This window comes from Balaenoptera borealis (assembly GCF_965194805.1).
Source record: "Balaenoptera borealis genome assembly, chromosome: 17".
Lineage (NCBI taxonomy): Eukaryota > Metazoa > Chordata > Mammalia > Artiodactyla > Balaenopteridae > Balaenoptera > Balaenoptera borealis.
Window position 1 is genome coordinate 154,075 of NC_138876.1, and position 26,242 is coordinate 180,316.

Sequence of the window (26,242 nt, forward strand, 5' to 3'; positions counted from 1 at the left end):
TTTGCACAGATGCTCTCTGAGCGTGACCAGGGAGGATGTGGGGACGGGAGAGTTGAGTTCGAGCTGGGAGGTGTGGGGTGGGAGCGCCGGGACCATGCCGCACAGGGGCCCAGGGAGAGGAGCTGGTTCCTCCGAGCGTACTCGCTTTTCCCTTCCACCTCCCCTAGGAGTCGGTCCGGGAGCTGATTCTGCCCATTTCCTTACTTTGGTTTGCACCAATTTCACAGTGGCTTTGCCTGGGACCCCGGGATTTGGATCATCGACGAGTCGGGTGTCAGGGCCCTCCCAGCGAAAAGCTCTGCGCACCCTTCCCCTGCCCTTCCCGCTCCAGGGCTGTCCAGTGTGAAGAACTCCAGGGACCAGGGCCGCACAAAGCTGAGGCCTCCGAAGACACAGGCAGCGTCCTCCCCAGGGCTGCAGGGACCTGGGGAGGCTCCTGCTGAGTTCCAGAAAAGTTGGGGTGCCCGCCCCTACACACAGGACAGCGTGGATCTGGGAGAACACCCAGAACACGTGGCTCCGGGGGCCACACGAAGTTGGGGATGGGTAGGGGCGCAGCGAGGAGAAGCCTTGACCTGACCTCGGGGCGCGCCGCCCTTCGCCTGGGGTCCCACCCCATCCGGTCTCTTGGCAGGTCCTGGGCTGTCCTGCTGCCCCGAGCCCCGCGATCCAGCCAGGGACCCCAGCCTGGAGTCCCGGCTGACGACCCTCCCTTGGGCCTCTCCTCTTTCTGGTGGTCCTCACCCTTTCTGGGGCCCTCCCAGCCTCATCTCTGAGCTGTCGGTGCCCCGCCACACTCTGCGGTGACCTCGGCCTGGACCACCTGCCCCACCAGGTGCAGAACACCTGCTCTTTGCACACGGCTCCTCTGCGCCCCCAGCTGGCCGTTCCCCGCCACCCCGTACCCCCTCCACCCCGGGCACGGCCTGGGTGGGGGTGTCTCCGTAGTCCTGGGGCCTGGAACGGGTGCCCAGCGGGCGCGTTCTGCTATGGAAAAACCAGCACATAGAACCAGTGCGGGGACCAGCGCCCTCGGACTGGTGACCGGAGGTGCGCGGGATCGTCCCGGGCGGACTTCAGGCTCTCCGCCCGCTTCGCCCGGGTCCGCTCCCCGCCCCCAGGCCAAGAGACACCGGGCCCAGACCCACACCTTTCCTGGGCCCCGGCTCCGCCCTCCCCGTACTGTGACCCCGCCCTTTACCGGACTCCGCCCCGCCCTCTCCGGACTCCATCCTTTCCCCAGCGATCTGGCCCCGCCAGTTCACCGGCTCCGAGGCGGGGGCGGGGGCCGGCTGGGAACCACCGAGTTGGCCGAGCCTCCGAACCGCCCAGAACGGCCGGAAGTCTGCGGGGCAGAGCGGCCGCGGGCGGCCGAGGCCCATTTCCGGCGTCGTCCCGCGGGTGGGTCCTCGAGCGGCCCCGGGGAGGGTGAGTCGGTGTAACCCGCGCGGATTAGTGTCGGGGCGGCACACGTGCTCTTCGCCCTCGGGCGGAGAGGCCGCCTACCAGCCCCAGCGTCCTCCCACCTCCGACTCTGCAGGCCCCGCGCTCCCCCTGCCTCTCCGCGGGGAAGCGCGGGTGGCGCGGGCGGCTCTCAGAGCCCGTGGGCGCCTGGCGGGGCGGTGGTCTACCCTCGGCCGTCTTGGCCAGCAGAGGTGGGAGGCGGGAGGGGGAGTCCCGCAGATCCGGCCTCGCGGCAGCCTCGTAACCTTCCTGCTGGTTCTAGGCCAGCTCCAGGGGCATCCTTGTTTCTCCTACCTGCATAATCATCTTCCTCTAGGGCCCTCTTTTTCCCTCCCTCACTGCCCGTCGAAGACCTAGACTTAGTGAGGGTGGCAAAAGGGGCTGTACCTTGGGGGAGTAGGATATGTATCTTCTCTGAATTCTGGCTGCCGCTGAGGGCCTGCGGTTCTCTACAGGGGACCCAGGATCCAGCACTGGCCAGGCCCAGGTGGGGACCCACCTGACAGTGGTCACTGCTGCCTTAGCCTTGGTGTCCTGACGGCCTGGGGCTTCGGCCCTCAAGCCGATTGGAGAGCCAAAAGCTCCCCTAGGAAGCCCGATTCTCATTCTGACCTCCCAGAGAGATGCCTGGGGAGGGGCCAAGTTTATGTACTGGGGTTGGGGTGGGGCCCTGTGTCCACTCCTCTTGTTCCTGCAGTCCTTCCTTCCGATTCCTGTCTATTCGAGCCTCCAGTCGCATCATGCTTCCTCTTGCGGCCCCACAGGCTCATTCAGCCCCGGTTTTTCCTGCCTCATGCCCTTTGCACACGTTGCTCCTGCTGCCTGCAGTGCCCTCCCCGCCTCTATTACCTTGGCCAAGTTAGCACCTAGGGGAAGTGACCCATCAGACTAAGTCAGAATTTCCTAGTTTACGTGCTTTCAGAGTTTCTTGTGCTTCGGTGCTATTATCACAGCTGTAATTTTGCATTTGTTTGTGTGGTCATTTAACTCTTTTCTCCAGTAGACTGCTCCGTGAAGGCAAAGTCTTTGTGTACTGTTCATTACTGTATCCCCATTGCTTGGTTGAGCACCTGGCACCCGTGGCAACCACCCATTACATGTTTGTGGAGTGATTCATACATACTACACACACTGAAAGATGAATGGAGCTTCGGGGGGCAGGTACTCAGGTGCCATGGCGACTTTGGCCCCGCCCCAAGTCCCTGCCAGAGAACACCTGGGGTTGGAGGTAAAGGATCGGAGAACGTAGTACCACGCCCCTCGATTAGCCTGCAAGTCAGGGGTTGGGGCCTCCAGGATACTGATCTCTGACCTTTTCGTAACTTCCAGCAGGTCTCTCGGCCGGGACACGTGGATCCCCACCCACCCAGCCGCATGGTAGGAGTCTGACTTCACCCGTTCACTCCCTCGTCCTGTGAGGGCCCCTTCCTCCTCCTTTAGGCACCCCCCCTGCCCACTGGACCTGGACCTAGACCCTCCCTCGGCCCCACACTGTGGCCCTTGCCAGTCTCAGGCATGCCCATTGCCAAGGTAGTGAGCAAACCCCTGCCCAGACTGGTCCCTGCCTGAGGCTCTCGGGGGAGGGTTGTATATCACCATAGTCTGGGTCCCTCCCCCTTCTCCATACTGTCTCTCCCCTTGATTTTCTTTTCTTTTATTATTATTTTTTTTTTTGCCACACTGCGTGGCTTGCAGGATCTTAGTTCCCTGACCAGGGATCTAACCTATGCCCCCTGCAGTGGAAGTGCGGAGTCCTAACCACAGGACCGCCAGGGAATTCCCTCCTCCCCTTGATTTTAGAGCCAAAGGGGCCTGGTGACTGTCTCACCCAACCTTGTGGTCCATGTGCCTGAGACACCCAGGGGTCCCTGGGGGACTGGTGTGTGTCCTTTCAGGAGGCTGTGACGTTTGGTGATGTGGCTGTGCACTTCTCACGGGAGGAATGGCAGTGTCTGGACCCTGGCCAGAGGGCCCTCTACAAGGAGGTGATGCTCGAGAACCACAGCAGTGTGGCCGGACTAGGTGAGGCTTCATCTGGACACCCTTACTCCCTGCGTCATCGGTCAGCACCCACCTAGCCAGGCCTCTATTATATATATTTCTTTATTTATTGATTTATTCTATTTAATTTTGGTTGTATTCAGTCTTCGTTGCTGTATGCGGGCTTCTCGTGGTGGCTTCTTTTGTTGCGGAGCATGGGCTCTAGGCGTGCAGGCTTCAGTAGTTGTGGCACACAGGCTCAGTAGTTGTGGCTTGTGGGCTCTGGAGCGCAGGCTCAGTAGCTGTGGCACACGGGCTTAGTTGCTCCGTGGCATGTGGGATCTTCCAGGACCAGGGCTCGAACCCGTGTCCCATGCGTTGGCGGGGGATTCTTAACCACTGCGCCACCAGGGAAGTCCCCAGGCCTCTGTTATAGGCTGTGGATACGGAGGCCCTGTGGTCAAGCTCTCATGGGCTAAACAGGGGCCTTGGGCCTGTGAGTCCTTGTGGGTCAGAAGCTAACCCCAGGAGGGGTCATAGTGAGCCAGGCAGGCTCCCAGGTTTGCACACGTCACGTGATTTAATTCTCACAGTGTAGGTGGACTTCTGGGAGCTGATGAAGTTTCCTTTTTGCCTGAGTGAATAGATTAACTTGTGAGAAATAGAATCCAATTTGAAATAGCTTAAACAGCAGAAGAGAAGCTATTGGCTCATAGGATCCAAGGAGATGGTTGTATAGCCAAAGCCAGGGTGGCAGCGATGCTGCAGGTGCCACTCCGTGGAGACTGTCAGGGCTCCCTGTGGCCCTCCTGCCCTGCCCTGTCTTCCTCTCCCATCCCCCACCACCACAGGCAGGCACCCCAGTGCATTTCATGTCTGTCTCTGTGTTGTTGTGTCACGCGCCCTGTGACGTGGACTGCACCCTTGTGAAAGGGGTGTGTGACCCCTGCTGCGCTGGCCCCATGTGGTCTCCAGCCCCATCACACTTGAGTGCCTGGGACCCCGAGAGAGCATTGGGCTGGGGGACCAGAAGTGGGCTAGACACGGCAGCGTGGTCAGCCAAGGGCCTCTCAGCCTGCTGGACCAGGCCTGTCCCCTTCAGTCCTGGCCAGCCCACAGGCCCAGCTTTCTCGTGTGTTTCCACGTAAAGGAGCACGCAGTGAGCCTGTCGTGATTTGAGCTCCCATTTCTCTGATGACTGCTGACCTGGAGCATCTTTCAAGTCTTATTAGAGCTGGGAAGAGCCAGGTATCTTCCATAAAGTGCTCAGAGCCTTGGCCAGTTTTCTGCTGGGGTCACTGGGCCTTATTGATTTGGATGTGTTTGTTATTTCTTGCATTTGATTTCATTGAGTCTAAGATGCTATACATCATAAAACACATCATTGTTTTATGTACCATTACGAGGTAGAACGCTGTTGTTTATACTGCCACACAATGTTTTCTTATCCTTTCAGTTTTTTTCAATAAATTTATTTATTTTTGGCTGTGTTGGGTCTTCTTTGCTGCTCGCAGGCTTTCTCTAGTTGCAGCAAGCGGGGGCTACTCTTTGTTGCGGTGTGTGGGCTCCTCATCGCCGTGGCTTCTCTTGTTGCGGAGCACGGGCTCTAGGTGCACGGGCTTCAGTAGTTGTGGCACACGAGCTCAGTGGTTGTGGCTCGCAGGCTCTAGAGCACAGGCTCAGTAGTTGTGGCACATGGGCTTAGTTGCTCCACGGCATGTGGGATCTTCCCAGACCAGGGCTTGAACCCGTGTCCCCTGCATTGGCAGGCAGATTCTTAACCACTGCGCCACCAGGGAGGCCCTTTTTTTTTTTTAAATTTTATTTATTTATTTATTTATTTTTGGCTGCGTTGGGTCTTCGTTGCTGCACGCGGGCTTTCTCTAGTTGTGGCGAGCGGGGGCTACTCTTCGTTGTGGTGCACGGGCTTCTCATTGCAGTGGCTTCTCATCGTGGAGTACGGGCTCTAGGTGCGTGGGCTTCAGTAGTTGCGGCACGCAGGCTCAGTAATTGTGGCTCACGGGCTCTAGAGCACAGGCTCAGTAGTTGTGGCACACGAGCTTAGTTGCCCCGCGGCATGTGGGATCTTCCCGGACCAGGGATCGAACCCGTGTCCCCAGCATTGGCAGGCGCATTCTCAACCACTGCGCCACCAGGGAAGCCCATCCCTTCAGTTTTTTATTTTATACCTTTTAAGAGTGCTCTCAGACACATTTAGTCAAGATTAAGTGTGCATCACTGAAATAGAAAGGGAGAGACACGTGGAGTGAGTTGGCTTGGGTGCTGCTCTGTCCCCTCCCATCCTCTGGTGAATTGGTTTCTGTGTCCACTCTTTGACCTGCTGGCGTCCTGTGGGCCATGGAGAGCCTGAGTGGTGCTGCCTTTCTTAAGTGTTGCTGGGTTTTCGTTTTCTTGCCCCGTGTGGGGCAGCCATTCTTCCTGCTGGATCTCAGTGATGAACCACACGACTCCTGCACTGTGCCCATCCTCCTATCTCAGGCGTGGTGTGCACATGGTTGCTGATTTGCCAGTGACTGATTTGCAGTCACTGCCCTGGCGAAAGTCTGCTTCTCCAGTCTCAAAAGAACCCCACTGCTTTTTCTCCCTGGCCTTCTGCTATACGGTCACTTGGTGCAAAGAGCAGTGTTTACCACAGTGCTGGTTACTCAGCTGAGGCCACTGCGATGTGAGCAGCTGTGGCCCAGCCCACATGTGCACAGGCTCCATGGCAGGTCACAGCGCCACCCGGCTAAGGACAGCACGTCCCAGATGTGACCCACATTCAGAGACCTGAATGTGCTCTTTAAGTGCATCTTAGGATCCATCAAATGAGACAGTACTGCACAGGTGTTGTGCCTTGTAAGTATCTTCCCCATTCTCTCCTGTTTGTTAGCTTTGTGAGGTGAGATTCTAATGTAATTAAATCGATCAGTTTTTGCGTTATGAGTTGTACTTCTGAAGTTTTATATAAAAGTTCTTTTCTACTCCAAGGCCATGGGGATGGCCTGCATTTTCTCATGTGGATTTTATAGTTCATCTTTCTCATTTAGACCTGGGCTCAACTTTTGTGTGCGGAGTTAAGTAAGAATCCTTTTTTTTTTTTTTAATTTTATTTATTTATTTATTTTTGGCTGCGTTGGGTCTTCATTGCTGCATGTGGGCTTTCTCTAGTTGCGGCGAGTGGGGGCTACTCTTCGTTGCAGTGGCTTCTCTTGTTGCGGAGCACGGGCTCTAGGCGCGCGGGCTCAGTAGTTGTGGCTCGCGGGCTCTAGAGCGCAGGCTCAGTAGTTGTGGCGCACAGGCTTAGTTGCTCCGTGGCATGTGGGATCTTCCCGGACCAGGGCTTGAACCCGTGTCCCCTACATTGGCAGGCGGATTCTTAACCACTGCACCACCAGGGAAGTCCCAATAATCCTTTTTTATCTTTGTCCACACACTGAGCCATTTCCCCAGCACTAAACAATCCATCCTTTCCAGTTGATTTGTGGAGCTGCCTTTTTCGTATGTGTGATGGTGTGTTTCTGAGCTCTGGTCTGTTATGGGCCAGCTCTCTGCTTTTTGTTAGGTTGTTCTGTTATTAGTATTATTTTTTATTGCTTTGGCCTGTGGCATGTTAATACCTGGTGGGGCAGCTCTCGCTTTTTATTCTTTTTAAAATTTCACTTACTTACTCACGGCTAATAGAGTAGTTCTTTCATGTAAGTTTAGAATAAGTTTGAGTTCCTTGAAAATTGCACTGGAATTTTTATAGGGGAGTGGTTTGAATTTGTAGATAGTGTGAGGAGAACTGGCACCTTTCTGTTAACTGTTCCCACTCAAGACCATGCGCTGTGTCTCCATTTATCTACTTACCTCTGCAGACATTATTAGAGTGTGGGCATTTCCTCCACAGTGTAGGTTGTTTTGTGAATGTATCATTGTTATGTTATATTTCTAGCTGATTATTGCTGCTATAGAGAAATGCTCTTGATTTTGGAGGATAGACCTTGTATTTGGCCACTTCATTGGACTCCCTGCTAGTTCTGGTATCATGTTCTAAGGAGGGGCCTGCAAGTGAAAGCTTGGTGTTTTCCCTCCTGGCCCCCATGTGTCCTGATCTTTAGCAATGGCCAGAGCACCCGTGCTGTTAGGAGTGCTGAGAGCATGCTTGTTTTGTTCTGATTTTAAAGGGAATGCATGTAACTAAAGACAGAAGTTGGCTGAAGAGTTTTGGTGTTCTGTTTTTTTTTTTTTTTTGGCTGCGTTGCTGTGCGTGCAGGCTTTCTCTAGTTGCGGCGAGCGTGGATACTCTTTGTTGTGGTGGGCGGGCTTCTCGTTGCAGTGGCTTCTGTTGTGTGGAGCACAGGCTCTAGGCACGCGGGCTTCGGTAGTTGTGGTTCACAGGCTCTAGAGTGCAGACTCAGTAGTTGTGGTGCACCGGCTTAGTTGCCCCGCGGCATGTGGGATCTTCCCGGAGCAGGGATAGAACCCATGTTCACTGCATTGGCAGGCGGATTCTAAACCACTGGACCACCGGGGAAGTACAAGAATTTTGTTTTTAATCATAAATGAGCATGTCGAATTTCAAATTCTTTTCCTACATTAATTGAGATGTCCATATGTTTTTTTTTCCTTAGCCTGTTAGTCTAATAAATTACGTTGGCATATTTCCTTATATTCCTGGAATAAACCCTACTTAAGTCATGATATTTACATATACATTCTGATAACCTTTTGGACTCAGGTAGTCAGTATTGTATTTTGGACTTTTACATCCCTGTTCCTAAGCCAAATGGACTTGTATTGTTTTTTGTTTGTTTGTTTTTTCTTTTTTGGTGAATTGTCATTATATAGTTTGGTATTTTTTGCATATAAGTTTCATAAAATGAGCTGGGAAGCTTTTGCTGTCTTTTTTAATTTCTGGAAGAATTTATATAGATGGAATTAATTGAACCTTCGAGTTTTTGGTTGAACTCACCTGTAAAACCACCTGGGCCTTGGGCGCTTGGGGAAGGAAGGTCTTTGACTAGAACTTACTTTTTTTTTTCTTTTTTTTTTTTTAAACATCTTTATTGGCGTATAATTGCTTTACAATGGTGTGTTAGTTTCTGCTTAATAACAAAGTGAATCAGTTATACATATACATATGTTCCCATGTGTCTTCCCTCTTGCATCTCTCTCCCTCCCACCCTCCCTACCCCACCCTTCTAGGTGGTCACAAAGCACCGAGCTGATCTCCCTGTGCTATGCGGCTGCTTCCCACTAGCTATCTATTTTACATTTGGTAGTGTATATATGTCCATGCTAGAATTTACATTTTCTTAATGCCTCATGGTCTATCAAGCTTACGGATTTTCCCCTGTGCCAATTTTGTCATTTCTAGTTTTTGTACAGATAGATCTACTCATTCAGATTTGCAATTTTTTTAGCATGTATTTGTTCGTAATACTCTTTATTTTTAATCTCTATTATGTTTGTTTCCCTTATTTGTTTTATTTTTTGGCAGCATCTTTTCACTGTGTTGACTGTGATTTTTTAAAAAATATTTTTTTATTTATGCTGGCTGCACTGGGTCTTCGTTGCAGCACACAGGATCTTTTCGTTGTGGCATGTGGACTCTTAGTTGCGGCATGTGGACTTCTTAGGTGTGTCATGCATGCGGGATCTAGTTCCCCCACCAGGAATGGAACCCGGGCCCCCTGCATTGGGAGCGCGGAGTCTTACCCACTGGACCACAAGGGAAGTCCATGTGATTGGTTTTGCTACAAGACTATTCTTTTTATCTTTTTGAAGAACCAGCTTTTGGGGTTTTTTTTGGGAGGGGGTGCTCTTTCATTGAATCTTGCCCACTTTTGTTACTTTCTCCCTTTTTATTTATTTGTGTTTGCTGTGTTGTTTTGTTTGCAACTCTTTGAATTTAGTATTTACCTCTTCTGTGTTTATCATTCTTGTTTCTTTTTTTTTTAATAAATTTATTATTTTATTTTATTTATTTTATTTTAATTTTAATTTTATTTCTGGCTGCATTGGGTCTTTGTTGCTGCACGCGGGATTTCTCTAGCTGCGGCGAACGGGGCTACCCTTTGTTGCGGTGCCTGGGCTTCTCACTGCGGTGGCTTCTCTTGTTATGGAGCACGGCTCTAGGCGTGCGGGCTTCAGTAGTTGTGGCACACAGGCTCAGTAGTTGTGGCTCTCGGGCTCTAGAGCACAGGCTGAGTAGTTGCAGCACACGGGCTTAGTTGCTCCACGGCATGTGGGATCTTCCCGGACCAGGGCTCGAACCTGTGTCCCATGCACTGGCAGGTGGATTCTTAACCACTGCGCCACAAGGGAAGCCCCCAATCATTCTTGTTTCTGGTCAACATATTTAAAAATGTGAAATTTTATCTGTAAGTACTGCTTCAGCTGCGCCCTACAAATTTTGACTTACAGTAAATACAAATTACTTATAGTAGATACCACTTAGTAATTCATTATTTAGTTTTCAGATAGCTAATAGTTTTGAGCTACTTGTTGTGATGGCTGTCATGTCCAGTTCCATTTAGATCAGGCGCGGTCTGTGGTATTATTCTGTGGCCTCTGCCTGACCCCCTTCCTGACTGGCCCAGGGATGTTTCTCTGTGAGCGTTGCACATGTGCTTGGCAAGAACACCTGCTTCATGTTGACTGTGGGGGTCCTGCCATCACCTGAGCCTTCGACCTAGGCTCTCTCTGCCTGCCCTTCTCCACCCACACAGCTGGAAACCTGAGGTGTGCTCCAGCCAGAGGGCTTGGCCAGCCCTTGGATGGGCTGGGAGCACATCACACGGCTGGCCCACAGCATGGGGGCTGGCGGCCCCAGAAGGCAGGTGCCAGGTGGGTGCCCGCAGCTCTCCACCCCTCTGCCGAGGCCCCCCAGGGCTTTGTATGAGGACTCGAGGCTGGGGCTGCTGGGTGACCATTGAACTTCACACCTGATTTTTTTTTTTTAATTTATTTTATTTTATTTTATTTTTTGGTGGCACCGCACGGCATGTGGGATCTTAGTTCCCAGACCAAGAAATCAAACCCGTGCCCCCTGCATTGGAAGCGTGGAGTCTTAACCACTGGACTGCCAGGGAAGTCCTCACACTTTCTGATTTAAAATCCATTTTGTTTGTTGATTTGTTGTTGTTGTTGTTTGTCTTGTTTTTTAACCACGTCAACCTCTTGGAGTGTCCTTGCCCTCAGAACTGAGGGACTGAGGGAAGTGCTGGCAGTGCCTGGCTTCTCTCCCCCTGGGCTAGAGCTGGCCTGTGCTAGGCAGATTCGGGTGACAGGGCTCCCTGGGGATCCTGGCCCTGTGTGGATGGAGACAGGGACAGGCTGGGAGTCCAGGAGTTCCTCTGTGTCCAGCCTCAGGAGGTGACAGACCTGGACAGAGAGGGCCCCTGTGCCCCAGTAGCCCCCAGCCCTTCACCCCTGGGAACCAGGGAGGGCTGAGCTGCACTCCCAGCCACACCAATGCCATCTCCTCCTCTGCTGCCTCCACAGCAGGATTCCTGGTCTTCAAGCCTGAGCTGATCTCCCGGCTGGAACAGGGGCAGGAGCCATGGGTCCTCGACCTGCAAGGAGCGGAGGGGAGAGAGGCAGCCAGGACCTCCGAGGCAGGTGAGGCTTCTAGGCACAGGGTGAGAGGGCTGCGGGCGGGAGGCTGGAGGCAGACCCCAGGTGCCACCTACGTGGGCTTGCTGGGCTGCCTGGGAATGCCATGGGGTGGGCCCGGAAGTTTAGACTGGTGGTGGGGCAGCCTCAGAAGAGACTGAACTACAGAAAAGCAAGGGCACAAAACACCTGCGCATTATGGCAAAAACAGTTTGTTTTTGAACCACAGTTTGTTCAGTTTGTAATGTTTTTTTTTTTGAGGTGGGGGCTGTGTTGCATCTTTGTTGCTGCGTGCGGGCTTTCTCTAGTTGTGGCAAGCAGGGGCTACTCTTCATCACGGTGCACGGGCTTCTCATTGCAGTGGCTTCTTTTGTTGCGGAGCACGGGCTCTAGGCGCGTGGGCTCAGTAGTTGTGGGGCGCAGGCTTCAGTAGTTGTGGCTCATGGGCTCTAGAGCGCAGGCTCAGTAGTTGTGGCGCACGGGCTTAGTCGCTCCGCGGCATGTAGGATCTTCCCAGACCAGGGCTCGAACCCCTGTCCCCTGCATTGGCAGAACCACTGCACCACCGGGGAAGCCCCTGTAATTTTACTAATAGTCTTACTGAGCGCAGGTACACACATGTGGCTCTAAGGGGAGCACTAAGTGTGGCTCTGAGCAGCTGTCCCCTCCCTCCGCCAGTGCTCCCTCTGGAACTTCTTGGGGCCCTGGGTGACCCCAGCCTCTCAGATAAGGCTCTAGGGCTGTGTTAGTGTCCTGGGGCTGCTGTAACGAAGCACCACGAACTGGAGGCTTAAAACAGCAGAGATTTACTGTTTCTCAGTTCTGGAGGCCAGATGTCCAAAATCAAGGTACGGGCAGGGTCGTGTCCTCTCTGAAACCTGTAGGGGAGGATCCTTCCTGCCTATTCTAGTTTCTGGTGGCCCAGGTATTCCTTGGCTGGTGGCCATATCACTCCAAACCTCCATATGGAGGGCAGGCAGCGTAGGTGGACCCGCCAGAAACCCACAGGAAGGAGGAGTCAGTATGACCAGTGGGTGTGGCCACCTGGAAGCTGAGGGGCAGACTAGCAAGGGACATGGCCAGGTGTGCATCAGAGAGCGTGGCTTGGCGGCAGCTGGATGCCACAGAGTTCAGGCCCGGGGTCCTTCTCAGAACCCCACCCAGTGGACAGCCGGAGGCCCAGTCCTCTTGGGCTCACCACCCGTGTACCCCTCAGCAGCTCTTGCACCTCATTTTTCTTGGTATCCAACATCCCTTTATTCACAGTTTTCAGTCCCTCTTTCCTCCTCACTCTATGTCCTCTGCAACCAGGAGCCTCTGACCTCTCAGCCTAGCCCTGCCTCTCACTAAACCTCCCACCCTATCGAGCTCACTTTGCTTCTTTGTGGATTTTTCCTCGTGCTAGTTCCACGTGGGAGGACCTTTCCCCCACGTAGGAGGGTAGCTCTTCGCACTCTGCCAAGTACACTGTAACTGAATGAGTGCATAAAATGAAGTATGAATGAAACCAGATTTTGAGAACTGTCAAAGGCATTGACTTCTTGTAGCGTCTTTCCATGTGCTCAACGCAGACTGTCCTGCGAGGGGGCTCAGTCCCAGGGGTGGTCTGTACCCCTGCCCCATCCTCCAGTCTTTGTCCTTTCTCTGAGCACATGGGATAAGTAGCAGTTTACTTCCTGTTCATTTCAGATTCTACAATCGGGACCGAGAGTGAGCAGGCCTGTGAAGACATTGACCGTCTAAAATCAGAATCCCATGTGGTCATGGTCAAAACCCCATCCCAGGACTTTCCCCAGAGTCCTGGCTTTGGAGACGCCTCTGATCCCGAGGTCTGTTCAGAGAGTCAGCCAACCTCCCTCTTCCAGAAAAACTGCTTGAACACAGGGACTGCGGCTCCCAGGGAGACCTTCGCCGAGGACGAGGCCCAGGGGTGTGGCGAGCGGGGGAGCGGTGGCCGCCTGGGTTGTCGACGTGATCAAAGTCAGGGGTCCTTGCGAAGATGTGACATCTGTGGCAGGAGTTTCCGATCTACTTCAGATGTCGCTCTGCATCAGGAAATTAATACACAGAAGAGACCTAACAGCTGCCAAGAGTGCCAAAAAAAATTACCTGATTGCTTACAGGGGAGACATCTGAGTACCTTGCGTGGAGAGAAGCCATATGAGTGTGAGGAGTGTGGGAAGGTCTTCAGGTTGTGCTCACAGCTTACTCAGCATCAGAGGATCCATACTGGAGAGAAGCCGTTTAAATGCACCGAGTGTGGGAAGGCCTTTCGTCTGAGCTCGAAACTCATTCAGCATCAAAGGATTCACACTGGGGAGAAGCCCTACAGGTGTGAAGAATGTGGAAAAGCCTTTGGTCAGAGCTCTAGCCTCATCCACCATCAGAGGGTCCACACGGGAGAGAGGCCCTATGGCTGCCGGGAGTGTGGGAAGGCCTTCAGCCAGCAGTCTCAGCTGGCCAGGCACCAGAGGACCCACACGGGAGAGAGGCCCTACCCATGCCAGGAGTGTGGGAAGGCCTTCAGCCAGAGCTCAACCCTAGCTCAGCACCAGCGGATGCACGCTGGGGAGAAACTTCAGCTCCCGAGAACCCCAGATAGTCCCAGCCTGGTTGCACATCAGAGGTTGCACGCTACTGAGAAACCGTTTAAGTGTGACGAGTGTGGGAAGGCTTTCCGGTGGGTCTCCCGCCTTAGTCAGCATCAGCTGACACATACCGGAGAGAAACCTTATAAATGCAACAAGTGTTCAAAGGCCTTTGGTTGCAGCTCACGGCTTATTCGCCACCAGAGAACTCACACTGGAGAAAAACCATTTAAGTGTGATGAGTGTGGGAAAGGCTTTGTCCAGGGCTCACACCTAATTCAGCATCAGAGAATTCACACCGGAGAGAAGCCCTATGAGTGCAGTGACTGTGGGAAGGCCTTCAGCCAGAGCTCGAGCCTCATTTACCATCAGAGGATCCATAAAGGGGAGAAGCCCTACGAGTGCCTCGAATGTGGAAAAGCCTTCAGCATGAGCACACAGCTTACGATACACCAGCGGGTGCACACGGGGGAGAGGCCCTATAAGTGCAGTGAATGTGGGAAAGCCTTCAGTCAGAACTCCACCCTTTTCCAGCACCAGATCATTCACGCTGGGGTGAAGCCCTATGGATGCAGCGAGTGTGGGAAAGCCTTCAGCCGGAGCTCGTACCTCATTGAGCACCAGAGGATCCACACTCGAGCCCAGTGGTACCACGAGTATGGGAATACTCTGGAAGCTTCTACCCACGTGAGCCGTAAGAAAGTTAATACTGTAAAGAAACTTCATAAATGTAATGAATGTGAAAAAATATTCAGATGGCGTTCGCATCTAATTATACACCAGAGAATTCACACTGGAGAGAAACCTTATAAATGTAATGAATGTGGCAAAGCTTTTAATAGGAGCTCAAGGCTTACTCAGCATCAGAAAATTCACATGGGATAGACCACTCACCTTTACGAATGTGTATAAATGTGAATAACCCTACAGCCTTAACTTATTTTTTATGGGATCATTTATCCTGACGATTTAGAATGTTGTGAAAGATTCAGAATTGCTCTCTTAGGAGAGGGAGCATCCAGATTCACCTGAGGTGTATGTTTATTTTCTGGCACCTTTGACCTTCAGTAAAGCCCGTGTCCCTCACATCAAGGTGCACGTGTGTAGCGTTTGAGTTCATAGAGGGAAGACCCCAGGTCCTGCGGACGAGGAAGAGGCATAAGAAAAGCCCCGTGAGCCCCGCCAGACGAGTGGGTTGAAAGAAGTTACCCAGGACGTCTTCCTTAAGCATCAGGTACTCAGACTGGCTTCAGCAGCAAGATATGCTCACTTGTGTCCGCGGGGCCCCAGGCGGCGCGGCCGGGTCCCCCTCACCTGACTCCCCCGGCAGGGCCTCTTTGGGGAGGAACTGGCTCCAGCAGCAGTGCCTGGGCCCGGGGACAGTGTCACTGGCCCACCCTACTTCCAGAGCCCAGCTGCTTCGGTTACGAGAATCAGACGCGCAGCCCTCACTGGGATTCCCAGCCTGGCCCTCAGCACTGCAGGAGCCTCGCCTCAGTCCCGAGAACACCACCAGAGGCTGGGATGTGTGTTGTTGGCGGCTGCTGGCCAGACGTCCTCAAAACTCCAGCCACAGGGACTGCCAAAATGGGGGTCTGCAAGTAGACACACGAGCCCGTGCCTTCTCACATGCCTGAGGAAGGTGGAGATGCCTGCTCACCAGGATCAGCATGTCGGCGTGGTCATATGGGCCCCACAGGTCCCAGGGCAGAGGACCCCGCGGGTGCCGAGCACCGGGTGCGCGTGAGCGAGCCCGCTCCACCCACATCACCTCCTCCCCGGGTTTTCTTTGCCAGCCCAGCCTGGAGAAACGGCCAGGGTAGAGTGGTCAGGACCCTTGACCTTCTTGGCACGGGCGGAAAGAACGTGCAGGGGAGATCACCACTCCGCCCACCCTTCTGGTTAACCTGACTGACAGGCTGGGGCTGCGGAGCGGCTCACAGAGCATCTCATCAAGGCCTGTGAGCCACAGGCTGAGGCTGACGTGTAGCATTGAGTCCAGACCTGCTTGGGGCCCTGGACTCGGCAGCGGTGACTCGGGACCAGGAGTGTCATTTGCAGAGGCTGCCACCCAGGACCACCCCCCTGAGACCTGCCGATCTTTGGTGCCATTGCCAATAATCACAGGCCAAGGGCAGCCTGCCACAGAGAGGCCATTTCTCCCATGCATGGACAGGTGACCCTGAGGGACATAGATCACTTCAGGATTTATTGCAACACGACTGGGGTCACCATCACACTGGTTGGTTGAAGCCCAGATCGCCTTGTGCGACACGGCTCAAAATCAGCCTATGGGTTTGTATCAGGGGAAACAGTGCCGCTCCGTGGGTACTGGAGGGCCTGGTGGGGCTGGGAACAGTGGAGCTCAGGGTGGCCGAGTTCACGTGAGTTTCCGTTCTCAGCACGTGGACAGGGACTCAACCCCGCAGCAGCTCAGCCTGACCTGCCAGTTCGCCTGACACAAGGTGTGACATGTTCTCAGGTTGCGGTGCTGTCTCTGGGGATGAGGATCGTCCCCCAACCTGCATCTTCGGGGGTGTTCCCGCCCTGGGTGGAGGACGCCATGCAGTCATTGTGCCCCTTGCAGCAGCTGTAACCCCATCTCCCCCGCCGTCCCCTGCTCTACCCAGAACTTGTGTCTGAAGGGTCAGTGCAAGAGGTCAGGGACTTTTACAGACTGTGCAGAGATTATGAACAGAGATTATGTCCCCGCCTCGGCTGCTGTGCTCAACCAGGTGGTCACTGCCGTCAGAGCCGGACAGGGTGGGCACATGTGAGTGGGCTGTATCTTAGGCTTTGTGAGCCACCCAAGGATGGGACAAGAGTCAAGGTCCCGGTGCACATGCCACACGTGCCCTCCACTGGCTCCTGGTGCCATCATGTGCTGGAAGGGCCTCCCGAGGCCCCATGCTCTCGCCTTCTGGCTCTAGGAAGGCTGTTTGTCACTGGGTGCACCGTCCCCACAAGGGAATTGTCTCCTGGCCGCTTCCTGGTAATGATGGACAAAGGGGTGGAAGGCCTCTGGACTCCAGGTTCTGCACTGGGCAGGATGCTTCTGTTTTCCCCTGACAGCACTTGCAGGCTGGCCAAAAAGGCCAGAGGGACCAGCCTTAAATCTGTTTCAGCACCTGGATTCTTTCTGGATCAACATGGTCCTAAGTCAGGGGCTGGCTGACTGTGTGGCCCTTGGGCCAAATGCGGACCTGTGCCCACATCTGTGAGGCCTGGTGATCAGCCTGAGGCCACTGGGCCGGGTAGCTGTAAAGCCTGGGACCTACACAGCCCACAAAACCTGAGCCAGAGTCAGTCCTGTAAATGCACTCATGTCCAGGAAACTTAATCACAAACAGCCAAGGAGTAAGGCAGCTGCTTCAGCTGTAGCCAATCTGACAACTTCCTGGCTTTGCTTCCGAGTCCCCTGTTGGCAGGACTCCTAACCACTTCGGCTTGGTGCTGCTCCCGATCCATGTTTGCTCGAATCAACTTCAGGATTTTAATGTACCTGTTTACCTTTTAACAGGCCAAGAGCTAAGGATGGTTTTTACATTTTTAAATGGTTGAGGGGGGGGGGAAAGACTATTTTGTGACATTTGAAAATTATATTGAAATCAGATTTCAGTGTGACCAAATAAAGGTTCTTGGAACACAGCTGGCCCATTTGTTTGCAGGTTGCCTCTGATCGAGTGGCAGTCCTCCCTCGTTTACTTGGGTAAAAACGTCATGCCTCCAGCTTTTGAGGGATTATTTTTCCTCTCTGTTCTTAGTGTGCTTTGTTCACTTAAATGTCCCAATACAACCAAGAATTCAATAGGAATACATCTCAAGCTCCGCATTCCAGTCTAGAATATCGACTGCAGAAGTACAGGGTGAGGAGTCCTTTCTTAGCTGAGTCCATGTGAAAAAGATGTGTAGTATTCATGTGTCACCTGGCGAGACATTGTGAGTTCAAACTGCTGCACAGGTTTGAGATCCCAGAGCACAGGAAAAGCATCTGTGCACGTCATGTGTGCTGGTCGCTTTGCAGGGAGGGAGAGGAGAGGGCTGCCTGCCGGGTAGTGCGCGTTCTGGACTATTCTGCTCTACTTTCAAGCTATATTTCCCAATTTGGGGCTTCAGTAAATGTAACACTAAACTCATTTTAAGAATTTCTGGGAATTCCCGGGCGGTCCACTGGTTAGGACCCAGCTTTCACTGTGTGCGGGGCCAGGTTCAATCTTTGGGGAACTAGATCCCTCAAGACGCCCAACATGGCCAGAAAACAGAATTTCCAGAACTATTCCAGAGTAGATATTAAAATACTTTGGATTTCTCTTTTGGAGACAATAAATTAAACCCCTAATTTTGACCTGAAATTGCTTTTTGTCTCAATTATCAGATTAAGCTTTGATTTATGACATTTTGAGCATTCTGGAAGCTTCACAAATAACATGGGGTGTGTGTGCAGAGCCCAGGTGGGTTTTCACATCCCTGTGTCCCCTTGTGTGTGTGGCTTGCACTCAGAGCCTGGGAAATGTTTGTTGAATGAATGAATGATGCATTTGGGGCACATCCAGGCTTTGAGGCGAGGCTTTAGAGGCCCACAGAAGAGAGAAAATTCTCCAGCATCAAGAGTTTCCACAGAGATCTAAATAAGGTCAACACAGTTGTAATTTTCCAGGTGCAAACATCTGTGCAAGGTCTTGTTCTTGCCTGGGGACAAAGGTGGATTGGGCTGGCCCCTGCCCTCAAGTCCAGGTCTGGGGTAGAGACTGACCGCAGGTGAAGGTGGATGGTCCCTCTGCAGCCTGAGGGAGCCCTGCAGGCACACAGGGAGGTGTAGCACTTACAGCCACTGCCCACCCCCTACCTGGTTTTGTATGGCCCTGGAGCTGAGAATGGGTTTTAAATGGTTGAAACAAATTTTGTGACATGAACTTAAAATCTCAGTGTCCACAGGGCATTTTTATTGGAACATGATCATGCCCATTGGTTTAGATGTCTCTGGCTGTTTCTGAGCTATGATGGCAGAACTGACAATCATTATGACCTGAAAAGCTAAAATACTCTCTGGCCCTTTAGAGAAAAGTTAGCCACTCCCGACGCAGGTGAGAAGGGCCACCACTGCTGGCCTGCAAGCCTGTGCCCCGCAGTTGGAGGGACCTTCTCAAGCTGGATCATGTCTGCCTCCCCGTACCCACGGTGAGGCCAGAATCCTGTGAGCGGCCTGGAGGCTGGTGGCCTTCATCCCCTGGCTCTGTCCAGCCCCAGGAGCCAACAGTCCCGGGAACAGCCTGCTGCCCATCTTCTGCGTCTCATGAAAGCCACTTACCACCTGTACGCCTTGTGTCACTGTTTGCCCGTGTGTCCCTCCTTGAGACAGAAGCATGAGGGCTCACAAATGAACAACCCAGAATTTGCAGTATCAGAGCTGTCACGAGCTCCTCCGAGGGCCGAGGCAGGGCTCTGCGACCCTCTCCTGGCTGAGCAGCTGGGGAAGCGGGGGGAAGGGCTGCCCCACAGCCGCTGTGGGAGGGGCAGCGCCGTCAGGGCCACCACCTCCAGCCTCCCAAGGATGGAGATGATGTTCTGGTCCTGACGTTCCTGACCAGTGACTTAAAAGGCGCAGCCGGTGCCTTCTGGGGGAGGGGGAGGGGAGCAGGTGAGCGAGCAGAGCTCTACACCCCCACTTGCTGGCCGGGACCCCCCCGAGGGTGGAGATGGAAGCAGATAGTGCTTGTAGACACGGTGACTTCGAGGGGCGCGGGGCCCTCCCAGAGTCTGCCGACCCTCCGGGGCGTGGACCAGCAGGGTGGACACACCCACAGGGCTGGGGAGACAGAGCCAGACAGCCCCCGCCAGGAGCACAAGGACAAGGGGGTCTCTGCCGCCTGGTGGGCAAAAGGGTGTGCAAATCCTGGTGCTGACTCGCGGGACTCCCAGCCTCAAGTCGGAAAAGCACCCCTGCCTGCCAGGACAACCGAGGATGATGGGAGGCTCCCTCGGGAAGGGGGGTGTGTGCGTTCCTGCCAGGCACGTGACTTAGAGCCACGGCGTCGCGGCCACGGGGACACTCCGTGGCAGCAGAGCTCGGAGCACCTGCTGGGGCACGTTGGCCGGGCTCGGACCCCAGGTCTCCGTTCCTGGTTGCACTGGCCCAACTTTGCTGCGGTAACCGGCAAAACAGACGCCCCCGAGCCCGTGGCCCTCGACCCTAAACGTGTGTCCTCACTCTGGGGCCAGCAGCCGCTCAGGGCACGGGAGCCAGCACCAAGAGCCTGTCCTGCCACCAGGTTCGCACGCCCACAGAGTCGGCGGACTACGGACAGGTGGGGAGGGAAGGCTGGCGGAGAACGGACTGCCAGCTCCCCCATCAGCTGTGTGTCGTTGGGCAAGACGCAAACCTCTCTGCGCTTCGTCACCCGTGAGGCGGAGCGGCTTCGTGCCTGTGAGTTAATGAGTTAACACGTGCCCGGCAGAGGGCCTGCACCTGGTGGTTCCACCTGTACCTTCTCTGCGCTTGGCTGGGGCCTGGTCGACAGCGCCTGGCCTGTAGGGGGCGCTCGAGGTCGTGCTTTGGGTCGTTAGGGACATAATACCAAGGGCTTTAAAATGATCACATTCTTTTCTTTAAAAAAACCCTTTATTTTTGGCTGCGTTGGGTCTTCGTTGCTGCGCGCGGGCTTTCTCTAGTTGTGGAGAGCAGGGGCTACTCTTCGTTGTGGCACGTGGGCTTCTCATTGCGGTGGCTTCTCTTGTTGTGGAGCACGGGATCTAGGCAAGCAGGCTTCAGTAGCTGTGGCATTACAGGCTCAGTAGTTGTGGCACACGGGCTTAGTTGCTCCGTGGCATGTGGGATCTTCCTGGACCAGGGCTCGAACCTGTATCCCCTGCATTGGCAGGAGAATTCTTAACCACTGTGCCACCAGGGAAGCCCGTAAAATGATCACATTCTATTTTTACAACACTGTGTTAAGTAAAAGAAGCCAACACAAAAGTCTACACATGGAATGATTCAACGTGGAAAGTGGTCACATTCTGCCTCCTCTGTTCCTACTTCTAAATAGTTTTAATATAAAATCTTTCTACCGTTTACTATTGACATCAATAATTTAAAAAAATTTTTTTGAAGTATAGTTGATTTACAATGTTGTGCTAATTTCTTGTGTACAGCAAAGTGATTCAGTTATACATATATATATTCTTTTTCATACTCTTTTCCATTACGGTTTATCACAGGATACTGAATATAGTTCCCTGTGCTATACAGTAGGACCTTGTTGTTTATCCATTCTACATATACTACTTTGCATCTGTTCATCCCAAACTCCCAGTCCTTCCCTCCCCCACCCCCACCCCCTTCGCAACCACAAGTCTGTTCTCCGTGTGAGTCTGTTTCATAGATATGTTCATTTGTATCGTATGCATTTTAGATTCCAAACATGTGATAGCATATGGTATTTGTCTGACTTACTTCACTTAGTACAATAATCTCTAGTTGCATATCTAGTTGCATAACATCACTGGTTTTTTTTTTTTTGGCTGTGTTGGGTCTTCGTTGCTGCACGCAGGCTTTCTCTAGTTGCAGAGAGCAGGGGCTACTCTTCATTGTGGTGCGCGGGCTTCTCATTGTGGTGGCTTCTCTTGTTGCAGAGCACGGGCTCTAGGCGTGTGGGCTTCAGTAGTTGCAGCATGCGGGCTCAGTAGTTGCGGCACATGGGCTTAGTTGCTCCATGGCATGTGGGATCCTCCCGGACCAGGAAATGAACCCGTGTCCCCTGCATGAGCAGGTGGATTCTTAACCACTGCACCACCAGGGAAGTCCTCACTGTGATTTTTAAAAATATTTATTTGGTTGAGCCAGGTCTTCGTTGCAGCTCGAGGGCTCCTTACTTGTGGCATGTGAACTCTTAGTTGCAGCAAGCATGTGGGATCTAGTTCCCTGACCAGGGATCGAACCTGGGCCCCCTGCATTGGGAGTGCGGAGTCTTAACCACTTAGCCACCAGGGAGGTCCCAACTTCAGTGATTTTTTAATTAAGAAAAAAATGAAACACGGAAGTTGCTCTAGTCTGAATGTCTGTGTCCCCCAAATGTATATGTATGTGTTGAAATCCTAATGCCCAATGTGAGGGTGTTATGAGGTGGGGCCTTTGGGAGTGCTTCGGTCATGAAGGTGGAGTCCCCCTGACAAGAGACCCCACAGAGCTCCCTTGCCCCTTCCTCCACGTGAGGACACAGAAGTCTGCAGCCAGGAAGAGGGCCTCACCCGCCCCTGCTGGCCCCCTGACCTCAGACATCCGGCCTCCGCACTGGGAGAAATCAATGTCTGTTGTTTATAGGCTGCCCGGTCTGTGGTGCTTTTTTTATTTTCCCCAAGAGAAACTTGGCACGCCCACCGGGAAGATGCATGTTCTGCTGCCATTAGACAGACCCTCATATCAGGAAGAGTTACATGAACAGAGCTGTGTTAACACAGAGACAGCACAGAGCGTAAATGTCAAGTCTGGTCAAGACGGTTTCTCCATGACCGTCTATGGGCAAAGGAGCTTTTTGAATCTTTTTATTTTTTTGTTTGTTTTACTTTTTCGGATTTTCCAAACGTATCATAATGAGTACATATTCCTGACACATGCCCAGCGGTCGAGGAAGAAGTCACCGCACAGTGACGGTGCCAGGAAAGCCTCCATCACTGGTTGAGGCAGATGTGGTGCTCAGCTTACCTGTGCACGTTCTTCTGAGCAGGCGCGGGCAGCCGCGAGCACAGCCCAGGCCAGCTCCTGTCCTCAGGGAAGCAGGGCCCAAGGATGCCAGCTGACGCTGAAGGAGACCTGGGGAGTCTGCACTCCTCGGCTGAGCCAAGATGGGGCCCCGCCTGCGGCCTGGCCTCTGAAACTCTAGCTCCAAGCGCACAGCAGCACCTTAGGGTGGCCTCCTCCTCTCTGTGCCCTTGGCCCACACCTAACTTGCCAGGACCCTCACTCAGGGAAAGGCCTTAATTAACCGAGATCATGGGAGTGTTCTGGAAACAGCACAGAGCAAACACTGCCGCTCTTGATGGGTCGTGGCATGGAGCAGGGGGCAAGAAGGGGGCGCTGGGGAAGCGCAGGTGCCAGGTGGGCGCCCAAGCTCATCTGCTGTTTTCAGAGGAGGTTCCTGCCTGATGCTCGGGCCTATTAACACCACCAGACCTGTGACCTGGTTTCGCGGCAGAGCATGGAGGCAGGGACACGCCAGGCCCCTACCTACCTGGGGTGTGGTTATGCTGGAGGGTGCAGGGCTGGCCACGGGCTCTGCACACTCCCACCCTAGAGGCACCCAGGCGAGGCCCCTGCTCCCCTCTCCCCTGCCACCGCCAACTCCACCAGACGCCCAATCCCTACCCTGCTGCCCTACGCTCTGCTATCAACACAGCATCCAGTATAATCCTCTGAAAACAATTGTCACATCACACTCATTTCACTCAGAATTGAGCCAAAGCTCTTAGAGAGGTCCTTGGGACTGCCCCCTGTGCCCTCCACTCACCTTCCCCCAACTTGGCTGCAGCCACAGTGCACCACAGGCTGCTCCCTCCGCCTCGCCTCCTTTAAGTCTTTGCTCAGGTACCATGTCCTCAAGGAGGCGCAACCCATGCCGATTTTTTTTTTTTTTTGCCTGCGTCTGGTTTTCGTTACAGCGTGCAGGCTTCTTTCTAGTTACAGCGCGTGGGCTCAGTAGTTGTGGCACCCAGGCTTAGCTGCCCCATGGCATGTGGGATCTTAGTTCCCCGACCAGTGATTGAACCCGCGTCCCCTGCATTGGAAGGATTCTTAACCACTGGGCCACCAGGGAAGTCCCCCCACGACCCAATTTAAAATGACAGCCCAGTTCTCCCACAGCCTTGCCCCCCATCTCCAAAGGCTGCTCTACCTCCTGCACCACTTCCCATCCTCCCATGAGCTACACCACGTGTTTGTATTATGCACTTCGTAATGCCTCCCTCTCCCCACTAGAATGCTCTCTATAAGGTCAGGGATTTAAGACAGGGGAATGAAATGTGCACCCTGAAGCACAGGGTTCCCAAAATCACAGGAGCAAGAGTTCAGTTGTTAGGTGGGGCCAGGCTGAGGAACCTCTGTGTCCTCACAAAGGCCTTGGCCTGGACCCCAGACTGTGACTAGACCACACATGGCCACACCGGAGCAGTGGGTGCCCTTACCTGGCAACAAGACCAACTGATAGCTGGGGGGACGGGGCCTGCAGTTTGATGCCTACCCAGGAGAACATATTTTGTGTAGCTGCTTTACTTCCAAAAAAAGGGAAAGACACAACTGTCCTCTTCACTTAGAGAAATACACGATTATACTCAAACGGGAAGGGCGGCCTTTGCTCTGGAGACACCTGTCTGAGCCAGCTATCCCCAGTGACTAGAAGGGGACCGGTGAGCAAGGCTCAGCCCTGCAGTTTGCGCTCGCACCTCTTCTCCAGGTCGGCCATCTCCTTCAGGACCATGGCCACACCGAACCGCAGCTCCTGGAACTTGGCCGTGGGGACCTCGAAGCGGAGGGCCGACCCATCCGAGAGCTTCAGCTGCATCAGGACACTTGGCTGCAGGGAGCGGGCCAGGGCGCTGGTGGAGATGGCCACGTCCACCCTCCACCGAAAGTCGGCAACATGGGGCAGCCAGGCCCCCTGCTGCCTGGCCACAGAGTCAAGGAGAGGCCGCTGGCTCCCAAACACCACACTGGCCAAGTCCACGACCAGGTCTTGGGGAATGCAGAGCTCCTGGAGCTGGTTCTTGAAGGCATCGGGTTTCAGGCTGGCCGGGGGCAGCCGGAGGGCCTGCTGGAGCAGGGTGTGTGTGCCAGCGATCAGGGCACCCAGCCGCTCCTCAGGCAGGTCTGCGCCGGCCCCGAGGCGCCGCACAGCCTCACGGCAATCTTCTCCCTGCAGGCTGCTGACCACCAGCTTCAGCAACTTTCTGAACGTGCCCCTGTCCAGGTCCCTCAGGAGCTGGGGCATTGCTGCCACCTCTGGAGGCAGCTGGGCGCCCAGGAAACTCATGCAGCCACTGTGACTGTCACCAGGGCGATGCAGGTGTGGAGCTGCAGGACCCACGGCAGACATCGCTGCTTCCTGCTCTTTGACCGGCAGCCCAGGTAGGAGGTCCCAGCCGCAACTGCCTGGAAGAGGGGTGCAAGAGAAGCCCAGTGACTCCCATGTCCTTTGGGCCAGTGAATGAGGACTGATATGGTCTCCACCTCCCAGATGCTGATGGTGTGAAACACTGATGACAGCCAGCGTGACGAAAGGTGCCCTGGAAGCAGGTGGCGGAGGGGCCCCTCTCCAGTCCCTGGAAGAGGGGAGACAAGAACCGGCAGAAAAGGGAGATGAGGTGGGGAGGAGAGAAGGAAGAGAATCAGGAAACAGGAGAGCAACATAAGTTCTCCAAATAAATAACGGATTAAAGAATGAAGGAGAAGAAAAGTCCAGAGAACACAAGGACACAACAGCCACTGCCGCTGCCACTGACCACTCCAAGATCACTCAGCTACTCCACGTCCAAGCCGCACACGGCTCTGCACGAGCGGGTTACCGTTCTCACCCCACCAACAAGGAAATCGAGGCGGAAACAACTGCTCAAGTCAAGGACTAGAACCCAGGCCCGTCCACTCAGAAGTCCCTGCAGGGGGGCCCAGACGGCGTCTCTCAGGCAGGAAGGGCTGAGGCGCAAGTGTTAAGAGAAGTGGGTGCAGTATCTGGAGAAAAGGACTGAGATGTCACCTGAAGCACAGCACGACACCCCACACCTGCTTCTGCAGGAGCGCCCGGCCCCCCGCAGCCGCGCCAGGCGCCGAGCAGAGCCGTCCCCAAGGCGCCCCCACCCTCGGCCTGCGGGCCTAAGCGCGGCGGGCCCGGGCGCACGGCGAGCTCCCCACCGGTTTCCTCGTACCCCACTCTCCCGGGAAGGCTGGGTCCCCTCACGCCGGCTGTCAACGACCACCCACGGGTTTTCCTTCAGGGCATGGCCAGTACCCGGACAGCCTTCCGCCGCCCCGCCGCCTGCCGCTCAGGTCCCGGCCCCTGGAGGCCAGCGCGCTGCCCCCTGGCCCGGAGGAAGGAGCGCCCCGAGGCGGCCACCCAAGCTCTTCCGAGCCGCCGCCCCGGCCGCGGTCAGCGCCCTGCGGTCCGGTACCGAGCTGCCGGATCGGCCTCCTGCCTCCAGAGTGTTCGCCGCCTCGCGAGCAGGGCGACCCATCCCCAGCCCCGCTTCCCGCTGCGCCCCCGTACCTGGCGCGCGGTCCCAAGCGGAGCACAGAGGCGTGCGCAGCCGGAAGCGCGGCCTGGTTCCCGGAAGCGACCTAGAGACCCCGGCCCCCTCCAGGAGGCAGCTCTAGGACAGCGGGAGGACTCGCCCTCGGTGATCCGCGGCCTGTGGGGCGGGGCCTAGGCCGCCGGGTTGGCCTTACGGGTCCGACCGCGCAGGACGCACCTCCGGTTGTCCTCCGCTCGGATTGCTGCTGCGTGGTTTGGACTCGAAGAGCGGCGGGGTCTCCCCCGGGGTCTGGGGACACGGGGGTAGGGGGGGTGTGCCCAGTACAGACCTTCGGCGGGGAGGCTCGCCTGCACAAAAATGCGCGCGAACTTCGCCTC

The 26,242-nt window shown here is 54.6% G+C and overlaps 2 protein-coding genes across 16 annotated transcripts; one reads left to right on the forward strand and one right to left on the reverse strand.

Annotated features, from left to right (window-relative positions):
- The first annotated feature begins 915 nt into the window (after window positions 1-915).
- ZNF7 (zinc finger protein 7) lies at window positions 916-17,282 on the forward strand. Of its 9 annotated transcripts, none has more exons than XM_082363887.1 (5): window positions 1,294-1,401; window positions 2,797-2,841; window positions 3,360-3,486; window positions 10,936-11,052; window positions 12,736-17,282. In XM_082363887.1, exons 2-5 carry the CDS (start codon window positions 2,839-2,841, stop codon window positions 14,517-14,519), a joined length of 2,031 nt encoding a protein of 676 aa, XP_082220013.1. In that variant the 5' UTR covers window positions 1,294-1,401; window positions 2,797-2,838; the 3' UTR covers window positions 14,520-17,282. The 9 variants fall into 9 exon arrangements, with proteins under 9 accessions (XP_082220005.1, XP_082220006.1, XP_082220007.1 ...); XM_082363886.1 differs by having other exon boundaries at window positions 1,295-1,401; window positions 2,794-2,841; XM_082363885.1 differs by having other exon boundaries at window positions 1,300-1,428.
- A 6,645-nt stretch (window positions 17,283-23,927) lies between these two features.
- COMMD5 (COMM domain containing 5) lies at window positions 23,928-26,037 on the reverse strand. Of its 7 annotated transcripts, XM_082363984.1 has the most exons (3): window positions 25,542-25,873; window positions 25,122-25,347; window positions 23,928-24,941 (listed from the first exon to the last, which is right to left on the reverse strand). In XM_082363984.1, exon 3 carries the CDS (start codon window positions 24,713-24,715, stop codon window positions 24,041-24,043), a length of 675 nt encoding a protein of 224 aa, XP_082220110.1. In that variant the 5' UTR covers window positions 24,716-24,941; window positions 25,122-25,347; window positions 25,542-25,873; the 3' UTR covers window positions 23,928-24,040. The 7 variants fall into 7 exon arrangements, with proteins under 7 accessions (XP_082220110.1, XP_082220112.1, XP_082220114.1 ...); XM_082363986.1 differs by lacking the exons at window positions 25,122-25,347; window positions 25,542-25,873 and adding an exon at window positions 25,880-26,037 and having other exon boundaries at window positions 23,928-24,771; XM_082363988.1 differs by lacking the exon at window positions 25,122-25,347 and having other exon boundaries at window positions 23,928-24,771; window positions 25,785-25,925.
- Window positions 26,038-26,242: the final 205 nt, after the last annotated feature.

Coding starts and splice junctions, on each gene's coding strand:
- ZNF7 (XM_082363879.1), top strand. CDS start 990: ATGGAAAAACCAGCACATAGAACCAGTGCGGGGACCAGCGCCCTCGGA. Junction 1,429..10,935: donor CTCGAGCGGCCCCGGGGAGG/GTGAGTCGGTGT, acceptor CTGCCTCCACAG/CAGGATTCCTGGTCTTCAAG. Junction 11,053..12,735: donor AGCCAGGACCTCCGAGGCAG/GTGAGGCTTCTA, acceptor TGTTCATTTCAG/ATTCTACAATCGGGACCGAG.
- COMMD5 (XM_082363986.1), bottom strand. CDS start 24,715: ATGTCTGCCGTGGGTCCTGCAGCTCCACACCTGCATCGCCCTGGTGAC.